Source organism: Engraulis encrasicolus, chromosome 19 (assembly GCF_034702125.1).
Source record: "Engraulis encrasicolus isolate BLACKSEA-1 chromosome 19, IST_EnEncr_1.0, whole genome shotgun sequence".
Lineage (NCBI taxonomy): Eukaryota > Metazoa > Chordata > Actinopteri > Clupeiformes > Engraulidae > Engraulis > Engraulis encrasicolus.
Window position 1 is genome coordinate 38963740 of NC_085875.1, and position 12500 is coordinate 38976239.

Below are 12500 nucleotides of genomic sequence, written 5' to 3' on the forward strand. Positions count from 1 at the left end.
ATCCATCCCCCTGCAGCCTCTGGCCAGCTCTAACCATCTGAGAGTTACTCAGTGGAACACTTTGGTTGTGTTCCGCAGTCCCAGGATTCCAACTGGGCGCTCATTCAGATTCCACTGAGTTAGCATGCTCTTTTCCATCAGAGATGCAGAGGGAGAGGAGGATAGCAGAGGAGAGGGAGAGGAGAGGAGAGGAGAGGAGAGACACAAAGGCAAAGGAGAGGAGGAGAGAAGCAAAGAGGAGGAGAGGAAAGGAGGAAAAGCAGATAGAGGAGGAGAGAAGCAGAGTGGAGGAGAAGCAGAGTGGAGGAGAAGAGAGACAGAGGAAAGGAAGAGATGCACAGAGGCAGAGGAGATAATGAGAGGAAGAGTACAGAGGTAGAGGAAGAGAGGTACTCTAGGCAGAGGAAGAGAGGTACAGGGGCAGGGGAGGGAAGAGAGAGGAAGATATAGGATGAGATATAGATATAGAAGGAGATATAGAGAGAGGAAGAGAGACTGAAGAGGAGAGGAGAGAAAGAGAGGCAGAGGAGGAGAGGAGGATGAGCCCAGAGAGAGGGGAGGAGAGGAGGGGAAGAGAAGCGAAGAGGTAGCGGGGGAGAGGAAGAGAGGAGCAGATGCACAGACCTAAAGGAGTCTGCTGCCTTTAATTCAATCTGAGGGAATAATTTAGGGTGGCCATGCACTATTTAATTCTCCAATCAAAAGAGCTTAATCAAAATAATCATATTTCTTCCCGTAATCAGAGAACACATGACTGAAGAAAACCAGCTGGAAGGTACAGGGTGAGGGGGGGGGGTGCTATAATTAACACACACACACACACACACACACACACACACACACACACACACACACACACACACACACACACACACACACACACACACACACTGTCTGATGATTGTGAGGAAGTGGCTTGTGCACCCCCACCTCACACCAGAGCTGGCCACACAAGAATAAAGGCCACTCATATGTATAGTGAAGAAAATGACTGACTATTTATTAACAGGGTTGAAGCAATTAAAAAAAATAGAAAAAATGAAACTGTGGATGAACCCAAAACAAAACCAGCCTTAAGTAGGTGGTTAAAAAGAACCAGGTTGGTGTTGGCTCAATGGGGAGGTCTTATTTAGAAAGTGGATCATGCAGAGAGTGATATGGTATTGCGTTGTGCACTTGATAATACATAAAGCGCTGTTCATGATACTCAAAGACAGTTAACCACTTTCATCAGTTGCTGTGTGTGTTTGTATTAAAAATGTCACTAAACAGTGAATATCCACCATGTTTCCAGGTGTGTGTTGTATTTGTCTGTTACTTTGTAAATCTGGGTGCCAGTCTGCAAATATATATGGAGGACGAAACATAACCGTGTTCAGGGAAAAAAGATATTGCCATGGTTTTCACATGGACGTTTTTGTGTGCTCTACAGAGACCTCGGCTAAAGAAGGACTGCTGTTGTGGTGCCAGAGGAAAACGGCCCCCTACAAGAATGTCAACATCCAGAACTTTCACATCAGGTATATTATTTTACACTTTCTAGAGAAGAAGTAGCCTAGAAATCTAGACGCCCCTAGAGGCCGCAAATTGAATTTGCTCCCGGCACAGCTTTGCTGTAGGGGTTTGGCGCGGCCAGGCTAGAGAAGAAGAAAACCGTTTATAACTTTAAGAAGCAACTGCACTTTTAGAAACATAGAGAAACATTCAGAAAGCTATGAGGTCTATTTAGACATTTTGAGAGTTTGAAAACCTTGGATCCATCTTGTGATACAGTTCTAGAAACTATTACGAAAACTTTATAAGATGAAGACATACGGTATCAACTGAAGCTCTAACACAATTAGGGCATATTTTTTTAAACCTCTAGAAACAAATAGAAAACTTAACAAGAATAAAAGACATCAGTTGAAAATGTCTAGCCCAGTCTGTTCATGTATGTAGTAGACATTTCCACTCTATGAGAGTCCTCCTAGGCTTTGGGCCGTCCAGATTTACAGTATCTCTTGACATGTTATGTAAGACGTGCCATAAAATTGTCCAGATACTTCCATCCACACAAGGACATCATATGAGTTGAATTAGGGACAATAAGTTTATACGGTATGTGCGTGTCTGTCTATGAGTAGGGGGAGGAGAGTGGAGGGAGAAAGCAAGAAAAAGTTAAGTGTTAGTGTGCAGGTTGTGTGTGTCTGTGTCAACACAGAAAAGGGTTGAGGTACTGAAAGAGAAAAGACAGATATAAGGAGACAAAGAACAAAAGCAGAAGTGTTTATGCATGTGTGTGCATGTGTGCATGTCTGCGTAGCGTGCGTGTGAGTGTGTGTGTCTGTGCCTGTGTCTGTACTTGTGCTTGCGCCTGTGTGAGTGAGTCTTGTGCTCATGTGTATGGTATGCTCCTGTGTGTAAAAGTGAGTGTGTGTGTGCGTGGGGGGAAAACGCCACTGCATGGGACCATGTGCGTAAGAAGTACAACCCAACTCCCAGACAGAGGTAATAGAAAACAGACCTCGCCAGAGAGGCAGCCAGAGCACCAACTGAGCAGACTAAACTAATAGATGCCAGATTGGCGGCATGAGGACTGCATTTCAGAAGGTAGAGGCTCTTGTCAAAGGCAATCATGTTTCTTCTAGGCCTACTGGTGCCTACCGAATATGTTTAATTTTGTCGGCCATTATGGAGAAAAAAGGAAAGATTGATCCTGCTAAGAATGGGCTGTAAAGGAAGAGAGATGGAAGAGGGGCTATTGGAAGCAGACGAATAATAGGATTAAAATGCTGAATGTGTTGGATGGGACAATGTAGAGAACATCAGCTCACCGTTATTGATCAGAAACAAAAACATTAACATTATAGCACAATTAAATGTTTTTGTTTGGGCTATAAGCTTTCACCAGTATTTCCATTACAAACACCCAAGGCCACATTCAATATATTTTAACAACGCCTCAAAAATTGATTTCCTCTACCTCAAGAAACCATGCAATGTAAAAATGAATGAAGTTGTAGTAAGGCTATCCAGAGTTTATTTCTGCCCACATAAAATCACATAATAAGACATGCATAGACATTGCAGTCAGTGAATTTTGTTTAATGATAGACTAAGTCTACTTCAGTAGAATGGACTGTATCTGCAATTGGGCAATAAAATGAATGTTCAAAGTCTAGAGGAGTGGAGAGAGAGCAGGGACCCAGAGGATAGGAGATGGAGAGAGAGAGAGACAGAGACAGAGACAGAGACAGAGACAGAGACCTTGACAGAGACAGAGACAGAGACAGAGACAGAGGAGACAGAGACAGAGAGAGAGAGAGAGAGAGCAGGACAAGACAGATGAGAAGAGACCAAAAAGGGAGAGGAGAGACAGGAGGAAGAGCCCTATCTCACGCCTTAATAGATAAATTTTCGTGGTGCATTCACGTTATTGCCCGTTTTTCGTGGTAGGGCAACGAAACGCTGCCTATTCACTTAAATTGCCCCACTGCTGCTATGGTTATCCAACCCTAACCCTAACCTTAACCCTAACCTTGACCCTAAACCTAACCCTAAATTGCTTGTTTGAAATGTTTGATTACCATGTGACGGTAGGCTACCGAAAGGGCATCAAACTAGTGGGTCGCTAGGCAACAGTCGGGCAATTCAAGTGAATAGGCAGCGTTTCGTTGCCCTACCACGAAAAACGGGCAATAACGTGAATGCACCACGAAAATTAATCTATTTTTTTCGTGAATACTTCACGAAATGAGTGAGATACGGTTGGGAGGAAAGGAGGACAGGAGAGACAGAGGACAGGATAAGAGAGGAGAGGAGTTGAGGGGGGAGGGGCAAATGAGCTGAACTGGATGGCAGGAGAATGGTGGGGATGGAGGAGGGAGGGTCTGTCTGCATTGAGGGGTTCAGTGAGGTGAGGTTACTTCACCTTTGTCCAGGAGGGGTGGGGTAATAACACCAGCGCTCTGAGCTCTGGGACAAAAATGCCTTTGATGTGGTCGTGCTCCTGAGATGAAGCGATAGCACTCCGTCAGCCAAGATGAAGAGTCATCAAAGAGCCCAGAACAATACCTCCTCATACCCTTCCTCTCTCTCTCTCTCTCTCTCTCTCTCTCTCTCTCTCTCTCTCTCTCTCTCTCTCTCTCTCTCTCTCTCTCTCTCTCTCTCTCTCTCTCTCTCTCTCTCTCTCTCTCTCTCTCTCACTCACTATCTCTCCCACCTCTCTCCCTCTCCTCTCCCACCTCTTCTGTTATCCCTGTTTCCTTCACCTCAGTGTCATTTTTGCCATTTTCTTGCTCCTTGCCTCTGTTGTTGCCTAGATACATATGTGTGTGCACACAACTTTATGTTCATTAAAGTGTGTGCGTGTGTGTGTGTGTGTGCGCGTGTGTGTGTGTGTCTGTCTGTCTGTCTGTCTGTCTGTCTGTCTGTCTGTCTGTCTGTCTTTGGTTGGAAGGGTGTGTGTGTATGTACGCGTGTCTGTGGGTGGAAATGTGTCTGTCTGTGTATGCGCATGCACACATATGTCTTTGTGGTTGCATGTGTAAGTCTAATGGAGACGTGCGAGGGGTATCTTATGACAGCAGTGAGAGAGAGAGAGAGAGAGAGAGAGAGAGAGAGAGAGAGAGAGAGAGAGAGAGAGAGAGAGAGAGAGAGAGAGAGGGCCCAGGCGCATGCTATGGATCAAGCCTTCTGCTCTCCATGTGCCTATACACAAACACACAGCACACACTCACTGCACCACTCTTAGGCCTATCACATTCCAGCCCTCAGAGGAAGTCAGTCATAAGGAGAAAGAGAGCATGTTGAGATCAAATAAAATCACTGAACTGGAAAAAGGTTGAAAAGTCAAGTGACATAGATATTTCAAGAGCTCACTATTCCATGCACAGCTTCTGAGTGCTGGCAACAGCAGGAATGCTTTACCAATTCAAATGTTTTCCTTTGAATTGACATAGATCTTTTTCTGTTTTTATTGGAAAAGGGGAGGAATGTGATGTGTATTTGTTTGACAGAAGACACAAGTTTTAAGCCACTTGACTTCTTCCTGTGGCTTGCTCCTTCTGTACCTCCACTAGAAGCTGAGGAAGGTACTTGGATCAGGAACCAAATGTCTTTCAAGCTCCAAGATGGGACACGTCCAGCTGCTTACTAACTAACTGAACTCTTTGGATCCTATGTCTTGGAAGAATGAAAGTCCTGCTATTTGACAGAAGTTATACTTTTCCTAGCGGTTGTAACTGCTCCTGCAAAGTGCTTTCCAATGGCATTATAAGCATTTCAATGATAATCATTCCTGTTCTGTTTTTCTTTCGCTCCCTTTTTCCGTAGCTGGAAAGATGGGCTGGGTTTCTGCGCCCTCATTCACAGGCATCGTCCAGAACTCATTGATTACGGAAAGCTCCGCAAAGTGAGTGCCATGCACGCACGCACGCACACCCACACCCACACAAACACATCTAGTAACAAAACCATGGACAACAAGAGCTATCAGAGATGTCAACCTGGCCAGGTCTAGATGCACTTGATGTGTGTTTGGCACCCCCTGCAGACAATCACATATACTACGAGCAGAGGAAAGCAGACAAATAGACAGACAAACAAACCAACAAACAAGCAAAGTTATTGCACTGCCTGGGGGGTATTCCAAGACCATGGTTGCGTGATAAACCTGGCTAAGTAAAATTGCAGGAAGTGGTAAACCTGCTGAAAGATAGACCACAGTTGTCATTGAGGTAGACTCTTAATGATGTCGACGGGATAAATTTACTCTTTGCTGAAAACACTCAACTACATCATAACAACATTGCTATGACAATGCAAGTCTTAGGTAAACTATAATTACCATTTTGGCGACAATTCAGTTATAAGAGAGGCTCTGCGTTAAGGGGTTAAGAAAATGAGGACTCCAGGCGCTTATATTAGATTCTGACCGTGGCTGTTCACTTCTGTGCTTGACAGGATGACCCGATGACCAATCTGAACACAGCCTTTGATGTAGCCGAAAAGTACCTGGACATCCCCAAAATGTTGGACGCAGAAGGTAACATCTGTCTTTACATTTATCGATTCTGTTGATGTCTACAACGTCTTACCTCTGTCACAGGAATGGTGGTAATTGTTATAACGATGCAGGGGATGGGGTAATGATGATGAGTCACCTTAACATTTTTTTTCCAGGTTTGTTTTCTTTCACCGGAGGTGAACAAAGTGCTCCAGCGCACTCTATTACCTTAGCCTAATGGAGACTTGGTGTATTTAATCGTTGCACATCACACAACACTACAATAGCACTGTAGTATATTCTCACAATTGATGTTAACCAGTAATGCACAGAGCCTTGTCTGGCCCTCTCTAGTGTATCTAGCATGTACAGTATTTATTTTTGTCATGTATTGTTATGTATATTGATGCTGGGTAAAGGCTTTGCCACACAGGAGAGATCCTATTGGGCCAGCCTATACCTTCACATGAATGTTTAGGGCATGGGATGAACGGCAGAGGGTCGAAGTAGCTGATGGGTGTATGGTGTTTCCCATAAACCATTCTGTGGCACAGCACCACAAAATAAATAAAAAAACACAAATTGACCAACCACACAACATACTGCAAATGTCAATGGGGTTGCAGTACACGCATGACTTGCATGACACTTACTCTGTCCCAATGGTTTTTGCACGTATTTGTGGTACCACACAGTGCTACTTGGTCTGTGGGAAATACTGGGGTATGGGCATGGATAATTGATACACAATGCCATAAACAAACAATGACTGGCTTAATGAGGACCCCTGGGTGGAGAGGAGACAGAGTTTACTGGGGTCAGGGTGTGTGTGTGTGTGTGTGTGTGTGTGTGTGTGTGTGTGTGTGTGTGTGTGTGTGCGTGTGCATGTGCATGTGTGTGTGTGTGTGTGTGTTAGCGTCAGTGGGAAGAGGGGAAAGGACTTTAAATGGGCCTCTGTTTCTGTTTGGATGGTGGTAGCGAAGGGTTTGGGTTTATTTAGGGTTAGGGCAGCCACCTACATTGGAGTCGCCTGGAACTCAAGTGCGGTGGCTTGAAATGTCTACTGGTGTAAAAAAAAGAATACTGAAAAATGTTATTAATTAATATAACATAACTCATTCTTGTCGACAAAAATTGTGCGGGGTCACCCGAAATTTGGAATGTTAAAATAGGTTTCCCAGGCTACAAAAGCTAGCTTTTAGCTGAGCAGTTAGCTGAGTGTCTGGTGTGTGTATGCCAGAGGTGTGTGTGGGGTTAACTGAGTGTTTGGCCTGAGTGGGCTATGGTTTTGGGTCCCAGATCTGTGTGTGTGTGTGTGTGTGTGTGTGTGTGTGTGTGTGTGTGTGTGTGTGTGTGTGTGTGTGTGTGTGTGTGTGTGTGTGTGTGTGTGTGTGTGTGTGTGTGTGTGTGTGTGTGTGTGTGAGTGTGTGTGTGAGTGTGTGTGTGTGTGTGTGTGTGTGTGTGTGTATGTGTGTGTTGCATTTGTGGTTTTGCTAGCTTGAACAGAGTCTTTGTTTCCACCAGCTTCCTAGAGAGAGTCTGTTTCTCTGTAGGGTGCTTATTTACACCAGGCCCCGACTCTGACTGCATATGAAGTTGGCAAAAGAACACGCACGCACGCACAAACACACACACACACACACACACACACACACACACACACACACACACATACACACACACACACACACCGATCAATTTCCACTTCTGAGTAAAGCTACTCCATTGTGTGGCCCACTTTAGCGCTGTTAGCTCTCTAGTCTAAATATAGGCCTATGGGAGTCCAACCAGGTGTGTGTGTGTGTGTGTGTGTGTGTGTGTGTGTGTGTGTGTGTGTGTGTGTGTGTGTGTGTGTGTGTGTGTGTGTGTGTGTGTGTGTGTGTGTGTGTGTGTGTGAAGGGGGAGGGTGCATATGTGTTTGTTTTTCCTCATTCGTTTGTGGGTGTTTCCCTCTGTCAACACTCCATCTGTGTGTGTGTGTGTGTGTGTGTGTGTGTGTGTGTGTGTGTGTGTGTGTGTGTCTGTGTGTGTGTCTGTGTGTGTGTGTGTGTCTGTGTGTGTGTGTGTGTGTGTGTGTGTGTGTGTGTGTGTGTGTGTGTGTGTGTGTGTGTGTGTGTGTGAGAGAGAGAGAGAGAGAGAGAGACAGAGAGAGTGATATATAGAGAGAGAGCGAGAGAGAGAGAGAGAGAGAGAGAGAGAGAGAGAGAGAGAGAGAGAGAGAGAGAGATAGATAGATAGAGGGAGGCGGGGAACTTAGATTATATGCTGTACAGTCATGTGGATACATTTGCTGTTAGCTTGTTGTCATCCATACTAAATGTAACACACACACACATGCCACTTTTGTAGACTAGTATTTTTTTTAAAAAATGAGTTTGTGTCATCTCTTCATCTGATGACGCATTTGAGTGCACTTGAGTTTTGAGTTTTGCATTGATAGCATCGACGCTTCAACAGTTTAACCTGCCTTTGGTGAAGTGTATAACTTGTTTGTTTTTGTCTTTGCATGCGTCATCTGCAAGTGATATGAAACGTCTGTATTATACAGTTTGTAACTGAAACTGAACTACTATACTACGGTATTATGTACATTAATTTAAATGTAATTTTTAACATGCAACTTGTATTTGGCTGTTTAAAGGTTATGATTTGCTTTGTCTTTCTGTGAATTAGGGCAGTGGGCCAGTGTTCTCCTCTAACTCTGTTGTGTTCCATTGTTTGTCAACAAGCATGGATTGTGGGAATGGATTGTGTGTGTTGGCCCCATCCAGTGATACTGGTCTGTTATTCACTCTGGGCTTTTGCGATCAATATTGTGACCTGTTTAACAAACCATCCATCCATCCATCCCTCCATCCCTCCCCTCCTCCCTCATCTACCTCTCATCCCTCATTCCCACTCCCACCCTGCCTTCTCCCCAACCTCCACCTCCCATCATCTATCTCTCCATCTCCATCCATCCTTCCATCTCTCCTCTCCTCCCTCATGTATGTCTCCATCCTCCATCCATCCCTCCTCTCCTCCGCCATCCATCTCTCATCCCTCCTTCCCACTCCCACCCTGCCTTGTCCCCAACCTCCACCCCCTATCCTCTATTCCTCCATCCCCCATCCATCCCTCCACTCCCCTCCTCCATCCATCTCTCATCCCTCGTTCCCACTCCCACCCTGTCTTCTCTTTAACCTCCATCCCCCATCCCTCCATCCCTTCATCTCTCCCTCCCTCCCTTCCTCCCTCTCTCTGCAGACATCGTTGGCACGGCCCGTCCCGACGAGAAGGCCATCATGACCTATGTCTCTAGCTTCTACCATGCCTTCTCCGGCGCCCAGAAGGTATCCCAGGATGCAACTGTTAAACACTTCGTGCCTCTCTCTCTCTCTCTCTCTCTCTCTCTCTCTCTCTCTCTCAACAAGCTCCCTGTTCCCCCATCATCACCCTTATCCCTCGCTACCACCAACCTCCCTCCATCACCAATGCTCATCATGTCCACTTCCTCTAGCCCACTATCTGCGTTTCCTGGGTTTTCTTCCATTTGGATGTCTGTCTGTCTGTCTGTCTGTCTGTCTGTCTGTCTGTCTGTCTGTCTGTCTGTCTGTCTGTCTGTCTGTCTGTCTGTCTGTCTGTCTGTCTGTCTGACTGACTATCTCTGCCCCCCAGCTGTGCAGCGACAGTGTTTGTGCCATGTCCAAAATGCTCACTTTGTGTACTGATGTAGTGCACCACTTTGTGTACTATGTAGTGCGCCACTTTGTTTACTATGGAGCTAACGCGTAATTCCTACAGGGTTACAGCCCAGGGTTACTGCATAGTGAACTGTGAGTGAGAGCTTTAGGACATGGCCGCTGCGTGTATGTGCCTCTTAACCGCATGGTTCTCTTTCTCTCTGCAGTGCTATTTGTAAAGCTCTGGGCACAGGGAGACACTGACTCACTTCCCAGTGCTACCTCACTGTACAGTACTGCATGTGGACCACACACGGGCCACATGTGGGCCGCGTCTGCTCCGAACGCATGGTTGGAGATCCAACACTTGACTTTCACCGGCTGCCCCAACTCTGAGTCGGGCAGGTCGACAGTGGGCACGCTCTGATCGCAACCTCCAGTCTCCCATAGCAACAGTGTTTTTTTCCTTTTTAAACCACATTTGCCGAAGTGCTGGTTAAATTTAGCCTGTGGTGTTCAAGTTTTTTTTCATTTTATTTCTTTTTTTTTCATTGAAGGAGGAGGTTTCCCTTAGTGTATTTTACAGCTAGTCAGCTTGTGGTTTCCTCAGCATACACAACTCTGGAAACTGCATAGCATAGTCACGCATCCATATTTTCTTTACATACCTAACTGATAGGCAAGAGATTCTAAACCATCTGTATGGGCTGGGCTTTTATAAAGCAACAGTATATTTAACTTTACATGGAGCTGTAGTAGTCTGGCAGTCCAGACTAGAACAGGAGTTTAGTCTGGTACCACATGGTTCAGGAAGCTGAGGGCTGTGGGTGGAACCAAACTGTCGTCTTTCAAACCTATCTATAACCTATCAGAGCAGCAGTCTGTACTATGTATTAGACTAGTGTTTCTTAACAACGGCGCTACACCTCTTAACTGGCTCTTGCCCGTAGTTGTAGTTCCGCGCAGTTTCGTGAGCTCCACTACTAGGGGGCTGTAGAGCTACACACACAGAGAGGTCTGGTAGGAAGTTAGGATACAGCTGAGAAGGGGTGGTGCTTAATTGCCATTGGGGGCATTAGTCTATTTTGATTTATAATACTACAATATAATACTAAGGGGGGCGCTGGTAGGCGTATGATGAGGTCAAGGGGGCATTCATTCAAAAATGGTTGAGAACCCCTGTATTAGACCAGCTCTCCAAGCAAAACTTTTCTGCCCCTGGGCGGGTTTGTCTAGTTTACCAGGCTAGTTGTCATGTGCGGTATGACCCAGGGTATGATCAGGGTGCGAGCATCAGCTGAATGTAACGCTTCATGAGGGAGACTGGAGAGGGACACGATGCGACTGCCCACTGTCTCCTCCCTGCTACTGTGTGCACCTAATGCTGACCTCTTCACCTCCTGTGTCTGCCCACTTTTACTCTGCGCATCTCTTCTCTTCCCTCCTCCTTCTCTTTCCCTTCTCCCCCCCACGTCTCTACCTCCGCCTTCCACTCTCTCTTTCTCTCTCTCTCTCTGGCTGTCTGTCTGGCTGTGTGTGTCCTTCTCTCCCTCTCTCCTCTGCTTCTGGGGCAGATCTTCTTAGCACGTTGAGGCCAGACGAGAAGGCCGTCATGACCTATGTCTCGTGCTATTACCACGCCTTCTCAGGCAAGCAGAAGGTGAGCCCGCAACCCGCAACCTCTTCCTCTTCCTCTTCCCCACAACCAGCCAATCAGAAACAGACACCTCCTCAACCAATCAGACACTTGTTTGGGTGGCTGAAAGCAGCCAATCAGAAAACACTTTTGCAACATTTATGTTACAAATATCAGCTGCACAATCATGCATAATACCATTTATATTGATTTATACACTCATTATCCAATTATTGATCTCTGATTGGATACGTCAGCAGCAATTACTTTTAGCGTGCATCTCAAACTAAACTCACATTGCTCAAACAGAAATCCAAACACTGTAAGCCAGTGCTCTTTCACATCTTTTTGACATTTTGTAGATTACTGTTAGCCACGGCAATGCCAGGGACACATACATGCGAAATGTGAAGTGAAGTGAGAGGCAGAATTCAGTGTTCCATTCTGACAGCTCAGTGGTCATCAGGTCGTCACAGCAAATCAAATAGAATTTATTTTGTCAAGTTGATTGTCCGCCGCAGGTGAAATACACTCCTCATGTGCATAAGATTAAACTTGGTCGAATATTTTCGCTTCGCTCCTGTTCACTTGTCTTTGATTCCCTCATAGGAATGAATGGCGAAAGTTTGCCTCGCTTGGCCAAATTCACGTGTATGTGTCCCTAGGCGTAACATATTGCCAACTCCCATAAATCTACACACTCACGTCGCACACAACACAAAAAACTATGCTGCAGAAACTACACTCTTTTACATATTTGCTATATGACCAATCCAATTTAAACATCTCTGGACACAGTACTCCTATTCTACATACATAGTAGCACAGTTTTAAAAACAAACCCTCTGTGTTACCGTGAACAGAAGATGGCTTTGTTCTTCATGCCTTGTGCAAAATACACATTTTTGGAAGAACACTCTCTATCCGAAGCATATGGCTGTATTTATGACCATCTCACTGTATGACTGTGTGTGACTGTGTATGACTGTGTGTGTGTGTATTTGTGTGTGTTAGTGTGTGCGTGTGCGTGTGTGTGTGTGCGTGCGTGTGTGCGCGTGCGTGCGTGTGTGTATGTGTGTATTAGACTAATAGACCTCCTGAAGGGAGGCTAATGTGGCTTCTGTTGGCACAGTGTGACATCAGGCAGCTACACACACTCAACATGGGTCCTACAGGAGGAGGTCTAAACACACAGCTACAACACACACACTCT

General features: G+C 45.6%; 1 protein-coding gene across 3 annotated transcripts in view; it reads left to right on the forward strand.

The window, feature by feature from the left end:
• Positions 1-12500, forward strand: part of actn1 (actinin, alpha 1) — a 91933-nt gene that overhangs the window by 51706 nt on the left and 27727 nt on the right. For 2 of the 3 annotated variants that reach the window (XM_063184375.1, XM_063184374.1), the window contains exons 5-8: positions 1433-1520; positions 5317-5395; positions 5947-6028; positions 9236-9321. In XM_063184375.1, the coding sequence (XP_063040445.1) occupies positions 1433-1520; positions 5317-5395; positions 5947-6028; positions 9236-9321 (335 nt within the window). Of the gene's footprint in view, positions 1-1432; positions 1521-5316; positions 5396-5946; positions 6029-9235; positions 9322-11225; positions 11312-12500 lie in introns of all 3 variants that reach the window. The other variant, XM_063184376.1, reaches the window with a different exon arrangement.